At 39.2% G+C, this 22,419-nt stretch overlaps 1 protein-coding gene across 1 annotated transcript; it reads left to right on the forward strand.

The window, feature by feature from the left end:
- Positions 1 to 1,266: 1,266 nt before the first annotated feature.
- Positions 1,267 to 21,170, forward strand: LOC134139931 (arylsulfatase H-like). The gene is made up of 10 exons (XM_062574730.1): positions 1,267 to 1,319; positions 2,351 to 2,491; positions 3,158 to 3,279; positions 4,185 to 4,307; positions 5,830 to 6,253; positions 7,318 to 7,454; positions 9,248 to 9,382; positions 13,133 to 13,295; positions 14,276 to 14,397; positions 20,800 to 21,170. Exons 1-10 carry the CDS (start codon positions 1,267 to 1,269, stop codon positions 21,168 to 21,170), a joined length of 1,791 nt encoding a protein of 596 aa, XP_062430714.1.
- The last annotated feature ends 1,249 nt before the right edge of the window (positions 21,171 to 22,419 follow it).

A 22,419-nucleotide genomic window follows, 5' to 3' on the forward strand; every position in this document is an offset into this window, starting at 1 on the left:
AATGTATCTTCTGCAATTATAAAAAAATCAAAATGGAAGCAACATAAAATTTGTTTGTTGGAAGAAAATAGGTTTATTTGCCTCAAACTATTCCTTAATGGAACTGAGAACATCTTTGTTCTGATGCTGGTTTGAAATGGAAAGATGTATGGGAAAGTAAGAATTTCCCATGGATCTGGATATTTAAAATTCTGATCTCTTTCCACATAGAAGAAAATAAAAGTTCACCTCTGATTCACTTTGCAGCATTAAGATAAGCCTGTGCCAGTCCCTGTGGAACCAATTTATCATGTGTTTCTGCAGGCCTGTTAAATCTTCAGTGCAACATTTTCTGCAGATGCCTTAGTCTAAGAGTGCATTTCCAAAACTCTTCTTTCGCCAAACAGAAAAGTTACATTGGTTATTTCAACAAGCACAAGAAATTGCTTACACTCATAAAATTTGACTTCCTAGACAAAAGAAATATATGTTTAGGAACTAAAAGGCTAGGTTTTTAAAGTCCAGGTTGAATTCATAGAGCTGTTAAACTTGTAAATGACATTAGGCTTAGAAGGTCTTCAGAGGCACTAATTGCTGGGCAATGATTACTAACATTTAGATCGAAGTACCACCTTGAACATACTAGATCTATTCCAAACCTAAGACAATGATTTCCCTAAAAGTTTAGTTTCCAGGCTAGCTTTTATTTCAGAAGTGTTTTATAGTTTCTAAGCTCAGAGTAAGGTTTACATTCTCTTCCTGGAACTTAAAAGATAATTTAAGGTAAAACAAAGTTCGAGAAATTAGTTTTACTTATCATTGCCTACTGTTTGTAGCTCAACGGAAACCTTCCTTTACGTGATCACCAACGGTTCTGCTTGTGGATTTAATAACTGCCCTCTTAAACATCTGTTTAAAACCTTGGGCATTTAGCCTCCTTGCTGAACACTCACAGCTCCCCCTGAAATTCATGGCAGCTGGGAACAGGCAGGGTGTTGCACGACTGACCCCTGCGCTGTCTGACCCTCCGTGTCCGCAGAAAAGCTCTTTCCCGTCCGTAGCCGCAGTTCAGCAGGGCTCTGCAAGCGCTCAGGAGTGCAGGGATCGCCTGATCAAGCCCTAGCGGTTCGGTCCACCTCCACAATTACCAGCCACAAGCAGTGGCTGCACGACTGTGGTAACGTGGGGTGGTTAATGACTAACTTCACAGAGAAGATCACCGGAGCTGCTCGGCTCTGACTTTTTTTTTTTCCCTCCCCCTTTTCACCAGAATTTATGTAACCAACTATGCACCTGTTACACACAACAGGAAGCCAAGGAGTTTACCAAGGAAAACAATGGTAAGAAAAGACGTTTACTGAGGGTCTTTCCTGATTTTATGAAGTGTTGTGTGTAAGAAAATGTTAACTGATTTCTCTTTTTTTAAAGCTTATTGAGAATCTAAGAGCAGCTAATAGAGATTTATAATTGATGGCTTTTGAAGTCCACTACCCTATTTTTATAAGACATGGAGATTTAGGAGTATTTATAATATATAATATTACAGATTTAATATGCATTCATCACTTTGTGGTAGCTGTTAAACTATCTAATACATTCAAGGAAGTACTAATCACGTCCAGAAACAGTTAAAATATACCATTATGTTTATTCTTCCTGAAGAACTTCTAAGCCTAAAAAAATTACAAATTTGAAAGGGCAGTGTTTCTACCTGCCAAATCTATGAACTCAGCCTGGACTTTAAAAGCCTATCTACCAGTCAGTAGATGTATTCTAGAATATACTTTTTACTTCAAGTGAAGGTCTTTAAGCTGTCTCTTGCAAACACCCTAAGCAGCTAAGCTATGTGCTGAAATATTCTTAGGTTCTTCTAGGAAGATGCCCAAGCTTAGGCCCATCGCTTCAACCTTGATTTTGCAGATGGCGCCATGGCTGAAGCATGGATTTCCAGATGCTGTGTATAGTGTTCGGTGCGGTAGTCAAGCCATTAACATCACAACCAGTGTGAAGCCAAACCACTTGTGCTGACACAAGGAGCCTCAGCAGAAGTGTGTTGCATGACAAACACAACAGCTTGTCTCAGTAAACTTGCAAGTATCCAATCACTCATTCTGTCAGAAACATCTGCTGAGATTGATGGAAATCTCAATAAAGAAATGCAAACAAGAAGTTATTTCCTGTGTAAATGAAAAAAAAAAATACTGATTTTTAGAAAACTCAAGAACCCTTCTATGTATTCAGGAGCTCCATCTGCCGACAGTTTTTGGTAGCTCTTTGCATCTTGGTTGAATTATCATAGCACTAATAGTTTAAAATGATAGAAAACTTACAAATACTTCTTGTAATACTACTTTTTTACTTTTAATTTCAGGAGCTGCCTAAAAATTTGGATACTTTTATGCTTTTTTACAAGAATCTTTGCATCAAATGCTTCAAAACCCAATATTTTACTGATATTGGCTGATGATCTGGGTATTGGAGATGTAGGTTGCTATGGTAATGATACAATAAGGTAAGGATGTGTTCCACAAAATGAATTATCCCTTCCTGGTGAATTTCAGTGTAAAAAATGCTGATGACACTTAGTACTAGAAAATCCATTATTAATCTGTTACTAATTAATGCCATTGCAACACCAGACATATATGGTAAGAATTAATTTTGAATTTAACAGTTAAGTTATTTAGACACTTTTCAAAGCATGTAAAAAATAATTGTTCTACAGTAGTTGCTAGTGGAATAATAATTATACAAGCATACTTGAGTGACTTTCTTAGACTTCTAATTTTCATCTCATACAGTCAGGACTTTGTAAACATACACATGAAGTGTATCTTTCTGGCATGTATGCTTTGTGAGTTACACCAACTCCAGAAATTAAATATCAAATCTAATCTCATTCCTTAATATCCAACAACTCTAGTAGAGGCATGTCATGGAATCACAGCTCGGTCTGTATCATATATTTATCATCACCTTTCTCCATGGAAAATTGTTTTTTAAGAAAAATCAAGGTGTCGTCAAAAATATGTAACATAAAGCTTTCCTAACTGTGTTGTAGGTAAAAAGAGAGATTTGTAAACTTGTGGTAATGTTCTTAATAGAACTAGGGACAATGAGTAGGATACCAAGAATATCTGTATAACACATTTTGTCAGAGACATGATTTTCTCTTTAGGACCCCTAACATTGACAGCCTGGCAAAGGAAGGAGTGAAACTTACTCAGCACATTGCTGCAGCTGCTGTCTGTACACCGAGCAGAGCAGCCTTCCTCACGGGCAGATACCCCATCAGATCAGGTTGGACTCTCTCTAATGGTTCACGGCAGGTCGTCTAGCCATTATAGCTATTAAAAATGCCCTTCGATAAACTTTTTAAAGATTAGTTAACCTGAGGTTTTCGGGCCTTAAAGAGAAGGGCAAAACCAAAGATAACTAGATTCATTGGTTGATTTCTATGAGAAAATCCCCACATTAAATACCTTTAATGTAGCTATTTAACAACACAGAGATCACTCTACCTAAAGGTATAAACATGAAGACGCACATATACAAGCACAGTATATGCTGTGGTGTTAAGATTATATTAAGCAAAGAAAAGCATAATATTCTGAATATCCTGACAAACAGTGAAATCTGTCAGACTGTGGAAGAGCTGTAAAGGAGGAAGTTTTAAAATAGATTTACTCCAGCCATTCAAAACCACAATAGAAAACTTCAGCCATTTTCTATGTCAGTAATCATCAATGCAGCTCCTCTGGAATGATCCTGACTTGCTAAGGAGTTAGATTTATGAAGAACGTAACCTTGAACTGTAAGTTTAGGAAGTATGAACAGCTAGCTCTGTAAACTTGCTGTTCTACATAAAATTCCCCATGCTTTTTACAACATATTTTGATAGAACTTTGGTTTTAAGGACAAGGTTACCTAAGGCAGCTATTCAGTTGTCTAAACCGCAGTATCTTAGTGCTATTTTAGATAGTCTAGAGTATGTGAGAGATCTGCATTGGATTAGTAGACAGGACACAAGACATGGAGACATCCTTCTGAATGCCAATCAGAATATTCTAGGGCATACAAAATGGCTTATAAAAAAGTACCAGGCTTAGAGAACTGAATCCAGTGCTTAGATTCATTAGAAAGAATAATCTGAAAAGAGATAAAATGACTTGAATTATTTAAATGCTGTTACTCCTCCTCTCTAGGGATGGCATCCAGCACAGAAAGACGTATTCTTTTTTGGAATGGGTGTTCTGGTGGGCTCCCACCAAATGAAACCACTTTTGCCAGAATACTGCACCAGCAAGGTTATTCGACAGCACTTATAGGTATGAGACATAGCAATTTGCTGCTTTTTCATTGTTTGTTATTCAGAGGAAGTTATTTCCACAAATATTTTTCTCTGTCCAAATGTTTAGGATCAGCTTACTAAAGCTTCTTGTCTGCACAACTTTCAAAAACAACAAGGTTTTTAGAATCCCATCCAGAGCCCTCAGTGTCTTGGAGGCGTATGTGATAAATCCAAAATTAAGACATATGGAATACATAGACATAAAAGCAATGGAAAAAAAATATTTGTTCAGTACACACTGCTTCGGGAAAAAAAAAACAAAAAAAAAACACAGAGATATTAACTGACCCAGTAAAGCAGAAAAATGTCTACCAGTTGGTAGTCAGACACTACAGTGGTCTTAATTATATCTAATAGCTGGATTTTCTACACTTAGGCATCCTGCTTATTACCACAGTTAAAACTCTAAAAGGACCTTCATTATCTGAAAAAAAGCAGCTCAGCTAGGTGAGACAGAAAAACGGAAAGTCTTGTCCACTTCAGTGGGTTTGGAATCAGAACCCATGCTCAAGAAAGAAAATTGTACTAAGCCTTCGCCAATTTTGCCTGATTAAAGGATGTGTCCTTCAAGCACCTTTCATTTTTAAATCATGTTGTTAAAGGTGTTAGGTGCTTAATTATAATTACTGTGAATTTCACCACTCCCTTAGGGTCTCCCACAGTGAGGTGCAATTTAGTTCTTAAATTGTGGATTGAAGTGAGTCTTAGTGATGTACTGGCTTAACAAATGTCTGTGCAAAGGGGAGAACTTGCCCTAGCTCATTGCAGCCTGGTTTAGCTGTTGCTATAAAATATATCCATATACATGAGCGCAGATGTGGTTAGCAGTCCTCAGAAGTTATTTGTCTGGCTAATAGCCCCAAAGCCCATGGTTATAGACTGTCTTTCAGTATCAGGATAATTACACTGTTCTGTAATATGACTTCATTAAGATTCATTATCAGTATATGACACGATCACTCCAGTTGTACTGGATAATTAGAATGGCCTATTTTTGCTACTTATTTTAAGATAAATATAGACACATCACACCAATGTGTACACCTTCTTGCTGAAGTTTTTTCCTGAATGTGAAGGTCACATTGAACTGGTGTGTAAATTAGCTAATATTTTTGCGCTTTCTGCTTCTCTTCTTACATAGGATTCTCCTGCATTCTCCCTCTCCCCCCCATACACCATTAATGGAAGACTAGGTCATCATATTAAAATAAAAATCACCAAATATCACAACCATATTTGTTCTCATTCAGAAAGGCCTCTGAGCTGGGCCATTTACCCTACGTGGATTTTTTTTAATTGGGAGAGATGAGCAAAACCAGCTGTTGTAGTCAGATAATGCCAGCATGTGTGATTGCTACCTGAGAGCCTGCCCCCATTCCACACCTGCTCCTTCTATGGCTGGGCCATAACTGAGGAGCAACCACCAACCTGTTACAAATACATGCAGAATCACCAAGAGTCATGCCTTTGGATCTAATATCTTTATTTTATACTTTCAGGGAAATGGCATCTGGGTGTGAATTGCAAATCCCGCTATGATCACTGCCACCATCCTTTAAATCATGGCTTTGATTATTTTTACGGCATGCCTTCTACCCTTCTGAATGAGTGTCAAGGCACAGATGAGCCTGAACTGGCCAAGTCTTTGCAAGATACCTATTGGCTGTATACACAGATAATCATCCTTGCAGTGTTTACACTTCTGATTGGAAAAATTACCAACTTATTCTCAGTAAGATGGAAAATAATCCTATGTCTGGCTATCTGTGGTTTCCTGTATTTCATTTCCTGGTTCTCCAGCTATGGATTCACCAAGTACTGGAACTGTATCCTGATGAGAAACCATGAAATCACTGAACAACCAATGAAGCTAGAAAAAATCACTTCTAATATGCTTAAGGAAGCAGTTTCATTCATTGAACGGTAATCAAAAAAAATCACATTACTTTTTGTAGTTTTTTTTTAATGATATTATTGCTGTGTCATACAGTACTAGGTTGGTGGGTGGCATGCTGAACTAGCCACTCCTCATGCTGGCCAGCATCAATTTGCTCTTTTCATGTGTACCTGTAATTGTTAGCATCCAACTGCTGTCGTTAATCTTACACAGTTTTTCACCTCCTCAGGAAAGGGAAGATGATTTTGTTCTCTTCAGGACTCTTACAAAATACAGAGGGGTCCTGGCCAAGGACTGGGCCTTCTGGCAGTAGGCAAGCAAAAATCTTGGCTTGATGGATGGACTGTCATATGAAGTGTTTCAGGTTAATATTTTACAAAACGGAGAGCGATACTGAATCTTGTTTTGTCTTGCCTTTTTTTCCCAAAATGTCCTTCCTTTACATAAACGTTGATAACCTCAACTAGAACTAAACAAATCACTTAATTCTCAGTTCCATCGTGTGTCAAATCTGGGCACATCCCTGACTAGGATCATACCATTTCTGTAAGACTTTATTTCTTACATGAAATTGGAGGTTGGAGAAAAATCTCTTTTTCTGTAAAACTCTGAATATGTCTTAGTATATCCTACCTGTCTTCTAGCTGCCATCCTTGAAGGGATATAGTTCCCTTGCAGGTCCAGTGATGACAATTGTCAATGCCAAGAGGATATCTGAGATGCTTAGTGACACTCATATTTAGGTTTAAGAAAATGAATCCTGTTCTCCTTGTCTCTAACAGTGTATCAGCCTTTTGGCTAAGAACTTCCAAATTTATTTATTTATTTGATGTTCTACATGTGTCTAATTTAGAACCAGGAAGAAAGCCCATTACTATTTTGGTCTCAATAGAAAACCTAAATCTTTAAGGTGAGTTTTAATCCCTTCTATATCCCAAAACCTCAAAAATGCAAAGATAGTGGAATCTGAACATTTTATTTTAGATACTAATCATGGCTATGTCACTGCTACATTTTGACGGGGTTTCTGTATTTTGTTTTGAGTAACAGTTTGCAGAGAAATAACTATTGTTATTTTCTTTGATTTCAGGAACAAGCATAGACCATTTCTTCTCTTTGTTTCCCTTTTACATGTTCACACTCCTCTCATTACCACAGAGAAGTTTTTGGGAAGAAGCAGACATGGCCTATATGGAGATAATGTTGAGGAGATGGATTGGATGGTGGGTGAGTGGTGGTCTTCCGTAAAATCCTTCTTTTACTTGAATGTAGAAAAGAAATTTTAGAGCTGATTACAGAAGTCTCTATTTATGCATGACAAAAATCAGTGAACTTGCCTTGGATATACAGCCAGCTCCAAAGCTGGCCATTCCATTACCACTGTTCTTTTTTCTTAAGATAAAAGTGCAGTTTTTTCTTGTGAGGGTTGTTCTCTCTTTCTCTTCTTCAATTGAGACAGTTCTGTGCTGCACTTTGATAAATTCAGAACAGTGATAAATGCAGTATGTGCTTTATCGTGTTATTAGCATGTTTGACATTCCCCCAGCTCCCCTTTGTTAAAAAAAATTACGAGCATCTATTTTCAAAAGTTGTACCTGGTGCTGCTGATGACTTTACATTAGACAGTCATTGGTTCGTGTCTTTGTTCCTTTTTATTGAAGAATAAACTTGGGAACAGAAAACAGAACTCTGGTCTCCTCTCTCCAAGCCAAAAGCCCAAACTAAAAAACTGTGGAATTTCACTTAATAAGTTAATCAAGTTTAAAAACTTATTTGCACTTAGAGCCTGGATTTAGATGTGAGCCTTAATTTGTAGTTCCTTTCTGCTTCGGCAGGAGGGAGGGAGATAGCTATTGTTTGCATTTACAAATAGTAAACGAATGACTTACAGCCTAAGTATTCACCTCCTGTTCTGGCCAAGATTCTAAAGTCCCCTGAACTACTTCTTCCTCCAATAGCCATGTTTCAAAAATTGTATGTTGTGAGCAGCCCAATTGCTTGTGATGGACAGTTTGAGAACCCCTGCAAGACCTAGCCCTACTACAGGACTCTGGCACTCATCTTCCTAATTTTGGGGCACTGATCAACTTTAGGCACAAGCTGCTCAGAGCTAGGTAGCAAAAGAGCAAAAGCATAAGGAATATATAGACTAAACAGGATAGATGCTAGTGAGGACAGTTTCTAAGGTCAGACAGCTACGTTGGGGGTCTAATTTGGAACCAGGGTGCCTAGATTCATTTTAAATTCTTTTTTGTGCAGGTGTCTATTTTTAAGAAAGGCACTAAGTAACTTGAACAAGGAGACATAGGAAGTCTATGGAGCAGAACAGATTAGGCAAATGACCTGCTCACTAGCTCATGCTTTTTCCTTGCGTACTACAGCATTTGTTGCTTTCTCTGTAACTACAGAAATTGTTCCTGGTGAAGATACTTCATGTACTGAGTAGTGATGAAGAACAATCATGGAAAATCATACTCTGTATAAACTTTTGTTGCTAACGGTACCAAAAACATGAAGTTGGGTTTGAATTGCACTCTCTGGAGTTTTTACCACTGACAGCAGGAGATTTTTGTTGATAGTATGCAGCCTGACCCAAGTCCCTATCATTTGTAATGTAAGCACTTTCAAGATGCTTGGGACTAACAATGGAGACAGTCCTCAGCTCAGAGAATTTACAGCAGAAGAATGACAGTGTATGCCAAGCACTTCAAATAATGTATCACTAATTCAATTTATTTTCCAGTTGTTTTTAATTTCTGTTTTCCTTGTTGCAGATTCCACAAGCAAATTTGTTTCATCTTCAGCTGCTTTCTGTTGGGCCCTTACTATTCCCATGATGCATGACTTTCTTCTGTATTGTTCATAGTAGCTCATAACACAAAAGTAGAAGAGGACTTTTTGTCTATATCTTCTCATTCAAGTCAATGGAAAGATCCTATCTTCAATGTGTTTTGACTCAAGATCTAAAATATTAGGACATAGTTATAATTTCTTTCTTTTTTTTTTTTTTTTTTTTTTAGGAAGGCTTCTGGATGTTATTAACGAAAAAGGCTTGAAGAATACAACTTTCATTTATTTTGCATCTGATCATGGAGGATCCTTGGAGGCTCACAGTGGAAATGTCCAGCTAGGTGGATGGAATGGTATCTATAAAGGTAAGACTTTCTCTTAAAAATAAAATGATATAAAATATGTCCAGGTAGAGTACATTCACAAAGCTATATGCTGGCAAAACAATCTTGTAGGGCTAGACTGACTTCAGGACATCAGCTAGTCGTCCTCCAGCCCCCAGACAGGATCACCAAACCTACTCCTGAGAGCTGTATTGTCTAAGCTGTTCTTACAGACATCTAGTAATGCCCCAGCCATACCATTTTTCATTGTCTATGCTACTAGAATATTTTTTCCTGTTATCTAGCCTGGATTTCCTTGCTGCAGTTTAAGCATCCTTCTGTTTTCAGAGTGGACAACTATTTATGTCAACAGTGACAGTGATCATGGTCACTGATAACTATTTTCTTCATAAAGTTTTCCAGTTTCTCATCTATCACATAGGTGTTTCATCTAGAATATGTTTCTATAATTGGCTTATGACAGTGTTGAAAGCTATATGAAAATGAAGATCTATGATATCTCTTGCTTCCCCTCCCTCCATATATGTTGCTTTAACATAGTTACAACCAATAATTATGTTTATTTGACATGACTTGATCTTAACAGAACAATTGGTCATATGCTCGTTTCCTTCTAGGTGCTTAAAAACGATAATTATTCATAGCAGAATTTATTCAGAGAGTCTATTATTCTCTTTTTTTCCCCAAGATACGCATCACAGCTTGCCTTTTTCTAGTTTGATACTTTAGCCATTTTCCACAACTTTTCAAACATAACCTCTAGAAAATCTGCAATTCCATCAGCTAATGTTTTAAATGCTCCAAATATTCATCAGGTTTAGGCCATTTGAAAATATCTACTTCATTCTACATTACATTATGTATTATTATACCATTCAACCCTTAGTCAAGGCTGACATCTTACCTAATGGCCAGTAGAGTTTATTATGTTGGTTACCTGATAACAGTTCATCTTTGTATCAAAGACTTATGCAGAAGCATCATTAAACATTTCAACTTTCTTTCCTGGCTTTGCTTCCCCACTGAAAAGTAACTAGCCATTTTTTTTCATGCTCCTTCCTGCTACTTTTCATTTCTATTTCCCATCACTACTTGTCTCTCATCACTTAATTTTGGCCTTTTCTCTCCAACAGTCTCCTAGGAGTTCTTACCTGTTACTTCTTTAGCTTTGTCTGCCTTTCTGGAGTTCATTGTTTTTATTTTGCTGTTTTCCTCCTTGCTGTCTTTAGCTTTTAATGGTCACTCTCATCATGTTGATGTTCTTCGCCAATTCTCTCCTTATTATTAAATGGAAGAGCTCCCTTCTGCTTGCTTTCTACACCTTCTTTGTCACTTTGTCACATATTAGGAAATTAAGGTGGTCTTTCTCATCGAAGAACAAGGAAGAAGCACCACAGATTATAAAGCCCATTGCTAGTTGTCATTTATCTCTTTCTTCCATCCCCTTTGAATGAACTCTTTTCACCCTTCTCTATACTTCATGGCATGTAGTGAACTCAGGGAGTGCACATTCACTTTGCATGAATGCATACAGCAATGCATCACAGGCTGGAGACCAAACCCATAGATTTTTTGTGACTCCTGACTTGATGAGATTCCTGAACCTGGACTGAGATCCTCAGAACCTATTCCTTTACCTGCTCAGGCACATGAGCAAAACCCTCCAGACTCCCTTGCCTGGCATACCCACCATGACATCTCAAGCAGCTTGGCACTTACTCCATAATGAAGCCTGAGATCAGTTTCCATCATTTATTTCCCTATAGAAGAAGATTCAGGTGCTCTGACCACGCTCAGCATCAAAATGCACTTTGTCTGTCTAGTGCTAAGTTATTTGATGAGCCACACAAGCAGTGTTTCACACAGCTTGGAACACCTTGAGACTCACCCATGAGTGGTTCTAAATACTAAATTTCCTTAAATTCCAGATATGAAGTTTCCAGACAAGAAAGACCAAAAAAGGCTACAGGTTCATTTGTATATCTCAGAATCTGGGAGTATTCACTTCTACTGTCCTACAGCAAATATAATAGTAACAGGAGAGTCCAGAGAAGTGAATTTGATTAGATAGAGATTTCAGTATGACAGGGCTATGATACCTGCTTAGAAAGAAGGCAAGTAAGAGGAGACATAATACCAATTTAGAAATAAATAAGAGAAAGGTATTCCTATTTATCCTCTTGTAACAGCAAAAGTGTTCTGTTTAGACAGAATACCCACTTTAAACAAAAAGGCAATGAACTAAAAATTGATTATAAAAAGTAGTTTATTTCACAAATATTCATAGAACTCACTGCTGTAAAATGTTGTTATTAACAGTTAATAAAAACAAACAATAAAAATGATAAAGAAAGATAAGACATGCATATGGCTAATGAGAACATTCACCACAAAATAACAAACCATGAGATAGTGACCTTTATCATACGGCACAAAGGTTATTGAACAGTGGTTGGCTTTATAATCCATCACTCTACCCTCTCAACCTTTTATACCAAGGTCTGGGAACCTTACCTCTCAGCTGTTGACTATAAGCACAACCTCCTCTATAGCAAAAAGACCAGTACTCCCTGGCAGAGCCAGGTTAGTTTAAGAGGTTAGTTTAAACTACCATCCACAGTTGCCAGCTTATTAGCTGATCTAATAAGCTAGCTTCAAGTTTTGCTTGTCATTTTTCCTGCAATACTTTTCAGCAATGACTTTGCTTCTCTACCCCTGACAGGAGGAGCAACAGGGCAGAGTAAAGGTTATGTAGGTACCTAAGCTTCATGTTTTGCAATTTTTGTTTTCTAACTGGACCCCTAACTTTGGGATGTTGAGTGTCAGAGTTCTGCCTTTAAACCACATTGCTTTATTAATACGCTCATCATTGACATTAATAATAGATATATTTATATAATAAATGAATGGTTCTCACTCTGAAATAATATTCAAAGCAATGAATATTTCAAGTTATAAAAGTCAATGCATTGGGAGAGGGGCTTAATTTAGGAGAAGATTAGAAGAATGAAAAGGAAACCAAGAAAAATTCTTTGGTTATCTCAGGATTATTTCAACAGAAATGCAGGTGGAAAGTTTTCATCACTGCATACTATTATAAGCTTCTTCATTTACCCCAGGGGTTCTGCATTCTTCATTTTGGGATCATGTCAGAGCATCTCTGGGATTATAAGCTCCTGGAGAGACATCAAACATTATCCTAGTTATCTTTACTGCTTTCTAGGTCTGTAAATCATTTTGTAATGTTCTTGCTACCTCTAATTTTGAACTGTTTGACAGTCAGGCATGCCCTGTGTTAAGTCTCCTTTCCCAGGCACCAGGTAAGGCTGCAACCTGTCTTCCACTGACACTGAGTCAGATTTGCTTTTTATTAATAACAGACTTTTTTCCTGCACATGTTCTTAGGCAGTGAAGAGATTATTCCCATACATAACATAAAATTGTATGGGTCAGAAAGTCTTCTCATACATCAAAGGGTGGAATTGTTTCTCTTCTGCCAGAAGTGCTGCTGAATGAGGGGCTGCCATGTGGCCACAGAAAAAAAGTAGTATAATGTAAAGAGAGTAATAATACTTATTTGTGAAGAACTGTTTGCACTGTGGTCATTCAATTCTCTCTTCTCTAGGATTTAGTGTGTTTTCATTAGAAGTATTTGAATATTTTGAAACGTTTAAAGCTTTTTATTAAACAATTACTATGCATGTATAATATCTTTCATTCTTACCGCTCTTTTAGTACTTTCCTTTTTTTCTCTGTCTTTCTCTCTAACAGGTGGGAAAGGAATGGGAGGCTGGGAAGGAGGGATCCGTGTCCCTGGAATAATTAGATGGCCAGGAGTGTTACCTGCAGACACAGTTATCAATGAACTGACAAGCCTTATGGACATTTTCCCAACAGTGGTTCAGCTGGCTGGAGGCGCAGTGCCTCATGACAGGTGCAAAAGTTACTTCATAAAGCATATTTGCTCCCTTTTCTTGATTTAGAATGAATATCAAACAGCCTAACATCCACAAGTTAAATTCCACTTGTTTCTAAACCAGATAGTTATCCAGCTTCCTTTCTGTTTAGCTTTCCCCTTCCTGTCTTGTCTGATTTTATGGAAAGGGCAAAGGAAAACAGTACGTTTTTAAAAGTGTCATTTATCTGAAGCCAGTTTTCTAATCACTGAGATCATCTGGTTGGCTGGATTATTGGGATGGAATCATTTTCCAAGTCTTTTCCTTTTTTCATTATACTTTTCATGAAAAATCCACAGAGATTTACAAGGCTGGTTGGTCTTGTTAGAGTAAACAGGCTATGCCCTTTCTAAGACTAGGAAGCTGGGTATAGGGAAGGGCCCACACATGGCCTGCCTTTAGATGCCAGTAGGAGAGAAGCAGGCTCCTGAGCAGTAAGCAGTTCTGAGCATCTGTAAAACTCCTCTAAGGAGGAAGTGAGAGAAAGCACCTGTTTGAGTTATGACGGGTGGATAAACCATTTGAGCAAAAACCACAGAAGTCCCTGTATTAGGTAACTAAATTTACAGTTAGTCAATTAAGTTAAGTAGAATAATTTTTATGAAGCCCTGAGCTCACAGAGCTATCAGTGATTTCAGTTTCAGGCAGCCAAGTTTGAGAGTTTGCCTTCTCTGTGGCTATCACATACTTACTCCCAGGAAAATTATAGTAATGATAACTCACCTCTCCAGGATGTGTGCACTGCTGTAAATGCACAAACTGCTAGTAACTACTAATTGTTTGTCTCCACCCAGCCTCACAATTAAAAATCTCAGAGTTCATTAGCTAAATAGCAGCTTGTATTATAAATGCTGCTTGAAATCCTAATGCCACATATGTGGAGGGTAAGTATTGCTCAGACTCCAAATGTAAACTGAAATTCTTAAAACAGTTAGCTGACTTCCATTCTCTCCACCAGGGTAATTGATGGACGCTCCTTGCTGCCTTTGCTGCAAGGCACAGTTCAGCACTCAGAGCATGAGTTCATGTTTCACTATTGTGGTGTGTTTTTGCATGCAGTACGCTGGCACCAAAAGGACAGTGAGTATAAACATTCCCTCTCTTGCATATCAGGGATGATATAATGGCCTCTAGTTTCCAACAGAGTAACAGGTGAAAAAAAAAATGGGATAAGTTTATGGCCTCAAAGTCTTAGCTCTTCTGCAAGATGCAGATGGGCTGGGTATTTTACCTCTCCTGCTTTCCCTGAGATGAAAGGGTTTGCTTTATGGGTCGCATGAAGAAACTCCTTACTGCTGTAGTGTATCTATGGCTCTCGCCATAGTAGTTTGTTTATTTTCAGTAGTCCTCTGTTTTTTTCAGTTTTTCAACTGTGGGAATTAGGCAAGCTGACAGCAGCTGTAATACTTTTCCTAGCTTTGAATAAGCACCCAGTCTTTGCTAATGTCACCTTCCAATTAGGTATAATTGAGAATGGGCTTGTGATGGGTAGCTGTTCCTGTCCCAGCATGGAAGAAGGCATTTAAGTAACCAAACTCAAGTATCTGCATGTGAGTTCGTTGCTTTACTGTTGCTGAAAAGGCATAGATGTCTTTCTGCCAAATTGGTCACCCCTAAAAGTGCCCATTTCTCTCCACTGGCTATAAATGGAGCTGAGGCTGACTAGATCAGAAATCTTCCTTATATTAACTTAAAGTTAGTTGAGATGAACTGCCCCTTCTGTAACTGAATGATGTGAGCGTATGATTACAGTTGATAATGATGCATTCAATTTTCTTCTTCTGCACACTAGAGAGATGCAGAAGGCAATGAAGTGAGTAGGCTATATCTATCCATTTTCTCATCCTTTAGAGACTTGAATGAGCCTCTCTAATTTCTATTTTGTTTTTCCTAGCTGTGAAGTGAGAGAAGAAATACTGAGCTATTATAAAACTGCAACTAGGTAACAGTTACAAAATCATAGGGCATTCACAGGGCTGCCATCTCCATCTGTTCAAATTTAGCTGTTGTTATGTTGCAGCATTAAGCCACCTGTTTGAAGAGTACTGCTAAGTACTGATCTTTTGTGAGATCATCATAGGCAGCTCAATAGCTGCCCTCCTATGTCAAAGTGTTAATTGAGTGACCTCTCTCATACCATTTGCATCTTTATGATACTTTGTTGTTTCAAAATGGACTTCTCTATTCACCTAGATACACACACACACTCACTCACTCACTGGCTGAGAATTTTGAAGTCTTTCATACTGCCACTTTAACCCTGGGGTCAACACCCGAGTCATCCACGCGCTGGTGGTGTCTAGACATCGCATAATCCCTCCAGGGTGAGATCCAGAGGAACGTGCAACTGCTCAGGGAGCAAAAGATGTGGGAGGAAACACTGAGTACAGGTTTCTTTTCTTTTTTCGTTCTTTTTTTTTTCAGAAATCCTTTTCTTTCACTGGCACAGACACTCCTCAAGTGCTAGGAGAGGTCTTCTTTTTCCCTCGGGAACTCCAATTTTCTATTTTCTCCACAGGGAAGAGGCCTATAAAATTTTGTCTAAGAACCAAGAAAGGGATCATTTTTGTCTTTTAAAACATTAGCAAAAGAAATACCACAACTGCTCCTCTTCTAATTAGCTCAGTGGACAGACCTTTGCAGCACTATAGTCCCCATAGCCCTATCTTCCTCTGGCCACAGCACATGTTCAGTGTACCATAGCGAATGGAGTTGGGCAGAACTATTTGTAGGACTGGAGCTTGGCAGAACCATCACAGCTAGGCAGTCTTGGTCCCTGAAGCTTGTTTAGCCGGGATTTTCTCCCTAGCTGGGGCTTTGGATGGCCCCAAACAACCGTGCCTACAAAAGGAAGTGATCCCAGCGAGGGAATCGCATTTGAACCACAAAACACCAACAGCTTAGCTCTCCCTAGTGGTTAGTCACCTCAGGAGCCTGCAAAGGGTAAAGGGTTCAATCTGTAAACCCGTCAAGGGTTCAATACCATCCTCTGCTTGAGCAGATACAAAATATTCAGCAGCATGTCCAAATCACTAGGCTGTATTGTGATTCCTCCCGTGGAAACTAAGCCTCCTTAGCAATTATATATACAGATTCATTAAGCCAATACCAAAACTTAACGAGTTTAGTATGACGCTCTGATCTTTGAATGTACGTTTCCAGCGCAGCCGCCCGGGGCCGGCGGTAGCCGGTCTCCTCTCACACGGCAGCCGGGGAAACGGCGGAGCTGGGCAGGCACGGGCAGGCGCCGCCAGGGGGCGAGGAGGCGCCGCCAACCGCCGCCGCCAACCGCCGCAACGGCCGCCTCGCTCTGCCGGAGGCGGGAGTCTCAGGGGTTCCTCGTTCCAGGCAGAAGCTACAGACAGATTTTAACAAAAAGTTGCGTGGTTCTTCGAGTCTGCTTAAAATCCCCAATTTTGAACTCCAGTTTTGAAGTGCCTTTTATCAAGGGACACCCAAATCTGGGTGCTGAGAGAGCGTGGCCCGGGCCCTCTGCAAGCTGAAGGGTGCCAGCCTGACACCCTGGGCTCCCCATGGAGCCTAGCCCGGCTCACTTGGCTGGGGGCCCTCACCTGGCCCACAATACCAACGTGGTTGCAAGCACAGAAGGTAAACATCCAAAATAACCACCTCCAAGGAGGATTCTGTGCCCTCTCCCCTTCCCCCCACCCCAAACTGTAGTAGCTTCATTTCCAGTCTAGAGTTTTGCTGCTATCCCCAACAGGACCACACATAGCCCACGCTCGCGGAGTGCTGTGTGCCTGCAGCACCCCACAACCCACAGCACACTCTGCAGAAATCTGAGTTGCTGTTTTAAATGTCTGTGTCTGTGCGTGCTCTCTTTCTGTCTGTATGCCTAATACTTAGCAGACAAGAGAATGAGAGATTCAAAACTACAGTCCAGCTCTCAGAGCTGTTACTAGAGATGTGAGAGACTGAGGTTCAACTAATACAGCACAGCTCCAACCTGGTCCCACTCCAGACCTGCCAGGAGCTTGAGGCTTGATCACATTTAACTCTGGGTCAGTTCACCTGCTTGCATTACCTAAAACACAACATGGATTAGAAACTCAAATCTCCTATGACTCTAAATCCATCACTATTCAGAAATATCTCTTCAATTTGTTTCATATGAATATAAATATATACATACATATATAGGGTGAGAGGCAGTGGGAACAAACTGAAACACAGGAAGTTCTGTCTGAACATAAGGAAAAACTTCTTTACTGTGAGAGTAACAGAGCACTAGCACAGCTTGCACAGAGAGGTTGTGGAGTCTCCTTCCTTGGTTTGTACAGCTGCAGAGACTGCTGGAGAACATTCACTCCTGGAGTGAGTTCATGTTGCAGGAGCTCACATAGCCTTCATACAGACTGCTGTACCTCCCTAGTGGAATGGTAAATGCATATTCCATCAGCAAAGAAGGCCCTGGCACTTCAGATTGCAAAGCTACTGTTCTCCCTCCCTCCTCTTCGTCTTTTCACTCTTAACCCCTTGACTACATAAGGTTTATATACATTATAATTTTAGTTCAGATCAGGAGTGTGCTTCTGAAATAAAACCTACTTCTTTGGCTTGCATTGTGGAACAGTCTTGGAAATCATGACCTTAGTTTCTTCTGGATGAACCTAAACTGTAAGAGAAATTCTGTGACAATATCTGAAGTTCTCTGGCCACTCAGGGGTGTCCAGGATATGGGATCAGACTAGAATAAATCCACAGTGAAGTACCCACAAACAAGTACATTGTGGATGTCAAGCCATTAACCTGTTTGCTCTGCAGATCAATTCCTAATATGCCACACTAGCTAATGCAGACAGATAGGGTCAAGAGATTGGGGGGGGAGCAGGAGGCAGCCTGTGTTCCTGTGAAACTGTGAGCACAGCTGGATTTAATAGGCATACCTTTCTACAATTTTTTGCACTGAGTTAAATAAGGCAGCAAAACAAATCAACCTTCTTAATGCAAGCTAGAATGAAAAAAACACATATATCTTATGATACCCATATCTTGTATAAACATCAACCATTAAGATATGATGAGCAGACATATTTAAAACCCAAAATTCATCTTCTCAAAATGTGGCTAAGTGAAACACTGGCTAATCAAATATTACTGTTTGGCCAAACTTTCAGCCAAGACTGAATTTCTCATCCTTGTTCTCACTGTCATTCCTTGCTACTGGGCAGGCAGATCTATTAGAGTCTGTTTTAGTCTTCTCATAGTTGTGCTTGTTCAAAAGTATATTACTTTCACATTACATATTTATTGTGTGCTCATTTCTATCTGTTGCACAGGCCAGATACAAATCATTTTGCCTTGATGTCATCCAGGCAGGACTCATCAATTAAACCCTTCACTGAGGCCAGAACAATCCTTTGTCTTTATGTTAAAGAGTCCTTTCCTCTAGTACAGCTCAAAAAGGCTTATTAGCAACAGTCTGTTTCTTTCTGCTCATTAAATTGATTGATTGTTACCAGATGGGCTTGAGAGATGTTTGGATTGAAGAAGCAGGTTTTCTTTCCTTTGGACATATTACATTAACATGTTGCCCTAAAATTCACACACATCCTTCAAATTCTGCCAGAGCTAATTCCATTCAAGTTTTATATCCCCCTTTGCATCTTGGAGATGACTGAAACCCTACTGTTTCTGTCAGTGCTGCTTTCTACCACCACCTTTTTTTCTGAATCTCTCTTAACCCAGCTGTCAACTCAATTTACCAGTATGGATTAATTACAATAGGCCTTACTGTATCCCTGAGTATGAACTAACAGGGACCTAGCTGTCTCCCACCCTGCAAATCCAGTAATTATTTGCAGCTGTGAAAAGTGAATGTAAAAATGTTGTAAAATCAGAATAATTCTCCCCAGATACTTACTTCTCTGAATTGCTGTATATTGTATAGACAATGAGGAATTCAGCTCAACTATTACAGGAAAAGAGATAAGTGACTACTTTTCTTTTTTTTTTTCCTGAATGCTGATCACATGAATTTCTAGGTATAGTTACAGACAAAAGGATATCTGTCCATCTCTCATTTGTCTGTTAGTCATATATCAATAGCAGAGTAAAGCCATCTAACCAGAAACATGCATATGACTCACAGAGTACTTTTTCTAACTCTTTCTGACAAGTGCCTGTGCTACATGACCAGTAGACGTAAAAACCCATCTCATGTTAAGAAAGCCTGATATGATAGAAGATGGTTGCATTTTTGTCACAAGACAAATGCATCTTTAGTCACAAGACAGAGAAAGGTTGAAGCAGAAGGACAGGAGCACATCTCAGCCAGTGGCAAAGCACATACTCAAACAGAGCTAAGAAATACATATTCATAGTAAGCCCTAAGGAAGAGTGAGCCTATTTCCTTTACAGAATCCAACTTCTGCATCATTGCAGGAGGTGGAAGTAGAGTGGAAATAAATAGATAGCCAACCAGACTGCCACTGGAGATTTTAAAAAATTAATTGAGTTTTAGTACTTGTTTTTGGTTTCTTTCTGCATTTAGGAGGTTTATTTTATTTATTAATAAAATATGTCCTGATGTAGTTACACATGACAGAAGAATAAAGCTGCAGACTTTCAGTCATGGAGAACAGCTCAGGGCACAACAGAAGGGCAGGTCAGCAGATTCCATCAAACCAAAAAGAAAATGCCACGTAGGCAGAACGAAAATGTCAGCTCTTTGTGAGTGCATTATAAAAGTGGTTCCCCATGTTGAACGTCCCCTTTCCTTTCCTCTTTCACACACAGTGTCTAATCACTGTCTTCTTGGTGGGTACATCTTCTGCCTCATCCTGGAATTAATTCGGTATAGTGCTTTCTAACTAAAGAGTGAGGAAGGGAGGGAAGAGGAAGGAAGAAACAAGGGGAAGGAAAACCTTCTGTTGAACTGCATTCCAATTTAGTCCTAGCCCCTTGTCATTTTTCATCACAAGCCAGACTTTTAACATAATCTCCTATTATTTGCTTCTAACTCTTCAATACTGTTCAAATCACAGATCTGCATTTGGAAATCCAGTGTGTCCATACAACTGCTTGCTAAAATACAAGATGTAAATCTCCAATCTAGCAGCAATCTAGCTGCAATCTAGTTCATCATGTTAAATTAAAAATTATACTACAGATTCTGTTGGTTTTGTGGCCTGCAATTAATACCCTGTTTGAAATGTGCTACCTGAGCATGGTACCTGAGCTGTCTTGAGTTCCTACCCAGGTGTTCTTCTTTGCTCAGATGTACAGAGCCAAGAAAAGAACCTGCTAGTACTTACACCCAGAAATTAGGTGATACATCCTCCGTTTTTCCGTCCAGGAGGCACGTAGGGTTCCAAATGAACACCAGAAAGGAGCAGAGACTCAGAATATTAGACCTAGCTATCCAGATAGTATTATGTGGCCCAATAAGTACCCAAAGCCCAGGAAGGCCTGTGAGCCATTAAGCTCACCATTAAGCTGATGAAATGTGTTTCTTACCAGGTGGCACTGTATGGAAAGCTCATTACACTACTCCAGTATTCCAACCAAAGGACTCTGGAGCCTGTTTCAGAAGAAGAATTTGCCCATGTTTCGGGGATGGCATAACTCATCATGACCCCCCATTGCTGTTTGATCTCTCAAAAGACCCTTCAGAGGCCAATCCTCTATCAGCTGACACCAAGCCCTTGTTTGACACCATAATACGGAGAATAGGAAAAGCTGTAGAAGAGCATCAGAACACACTGACTTCAGTCCCACAGCAGCTGTCCCATTACAATAATATGTGGAAACCATGGCTGCAGCCATGCTGTGGGACATTCCCATCCTGTTGGTGCGATAAAGAAAGCAACAAAGCAGAGGATATCCTTTAACACCAAAAATCAAAGAGTGGCTATCTCAAAAAAAAAAAAAAAAAAAAAAAAGAAAGAAAAGAAAAGAAATAGTTTTCACATTCGAATGACTTCAACCTAAATACAGAGATTTGGTTCAAATTACACTGAAATAAGTGAAAGGGACATTTCTGATGCCTTTTGTTCAAGCATCAATAAGCCTATAGTTAAAAAAAAGACAAAAACCTCTCCAAACATATTCTGCCTAAGGGTCACCTGTATAATCTGTCCCTCAAGTGTATCATTCTGGATTAAGTGCCCAGATAGTGAACCAGAATTTCTTTCCTTACTGATTTTAAATTCAAGTAAGTTATTGATGATAGTAGATCAAACCTCAAAGGCAGCAGTTTAAACAGACAATATGCTTGTTAAGCAACAGGCCTGAGCCCAGGAGATGCCACTTAAGGCTGTTTCTTTGTGTTACAAAAACTGTCTTGTATATAAAGACACTATTGTGCATTTGGTTTGGAAACATACCAAAACACATTAGCTTCTAAGAAATAAGCATTTACTAGATGTGGACACCTACTGATTTACAGCAATCTTTTGCATCATCTGTGCGTTTGGGTACGCCTCATCAGTACATTTATTTGTCACAGTAAGAATTCCCTGGAAAAACTGTACTGACAAATATATTTAAAAATTGGGTAGCTAAAGTTACAGTCTAAAGTCTAATACTTCAATGTCTAGCTATTTCAAAGTGTTAAACCACAACAATTACTACTGGCATACATTTTCCATATCAACTTCAGTCCTCTCACTTGCAGGAGTGTTGAAAATCATCATTTAGGAGCATGTGACCAGCCGCCTTCACAAGATTGCTTCCAAATTTCATAATCAGTGAGATAAATTCAATAAACTGCAAGTCCTACTTTAGTGATAACATTCCTGATTTCATGATAGCTTAATTTGCCCCACAAAAAATGGGCTTTGTCTTGGAAGACAGCAGTTTAGTTTCAGTAGGTGTTGAAAAGAAAAATCACAGCACACGCTAGCCACTTCAGTGTATAGGTCATATTCTACAACCTACACAAGTGTCAGCACTCTGTGCAGTCATTAGGGAAAGGTAGGGAATTAAAATATCTAATCCTCTCTTGCTGCCTTCAGGTTAACTAAATTCATCTTGCTATATATAATCCTAACCATGTTCTTGCAGGGTTTTTGTGTCTAATCCCATTTTTAAGCAGATGTTCCTGTATTTTCTGCTTCCAAACAGTGAATAGCGTGCCAG

This window comes from Rhea pennata, chromosome 1 (assembly GCF_028389875.1).
Source record: "Rhea pennata isolate bPtePen1 chromosome 1, bPtePen1.pri, whole genome shotgun sequence".
Taxonomy (NCBI): Eukaryota; Metazoa; Chordata; class Aves; order Rheiformes; family Rheidae; genus Rhea; species Rhea pennata.

What these genes read in the sequence shown, in the direction of transcription:
- LOC134139931 (XM_062574730.1), top strand. Translation starts at nt 1,267, where the DNA reads ATGCACCTGTTACACACAACAGGAAGCCAAGGAGTTTACCAAGGAAAA. An exon ending in GCAGTTTCATTCATTGAACG is followed by an intron (nt 6,254 to 7,317) that starts GTAATCAAAAAA and finishes CTTTGATTTCAG; the next exon opens with GAACAAGCATAGACCATTTC. An exon ending in ATGGAATGGTATCTATAAAG is followed by an intron (nt 9,383 to 13,132) that starts GTAAGACTTTCT and finishes TCTCTCTAACAG; the next exon opens with GTGGGAAAGGAATGGGAGGC.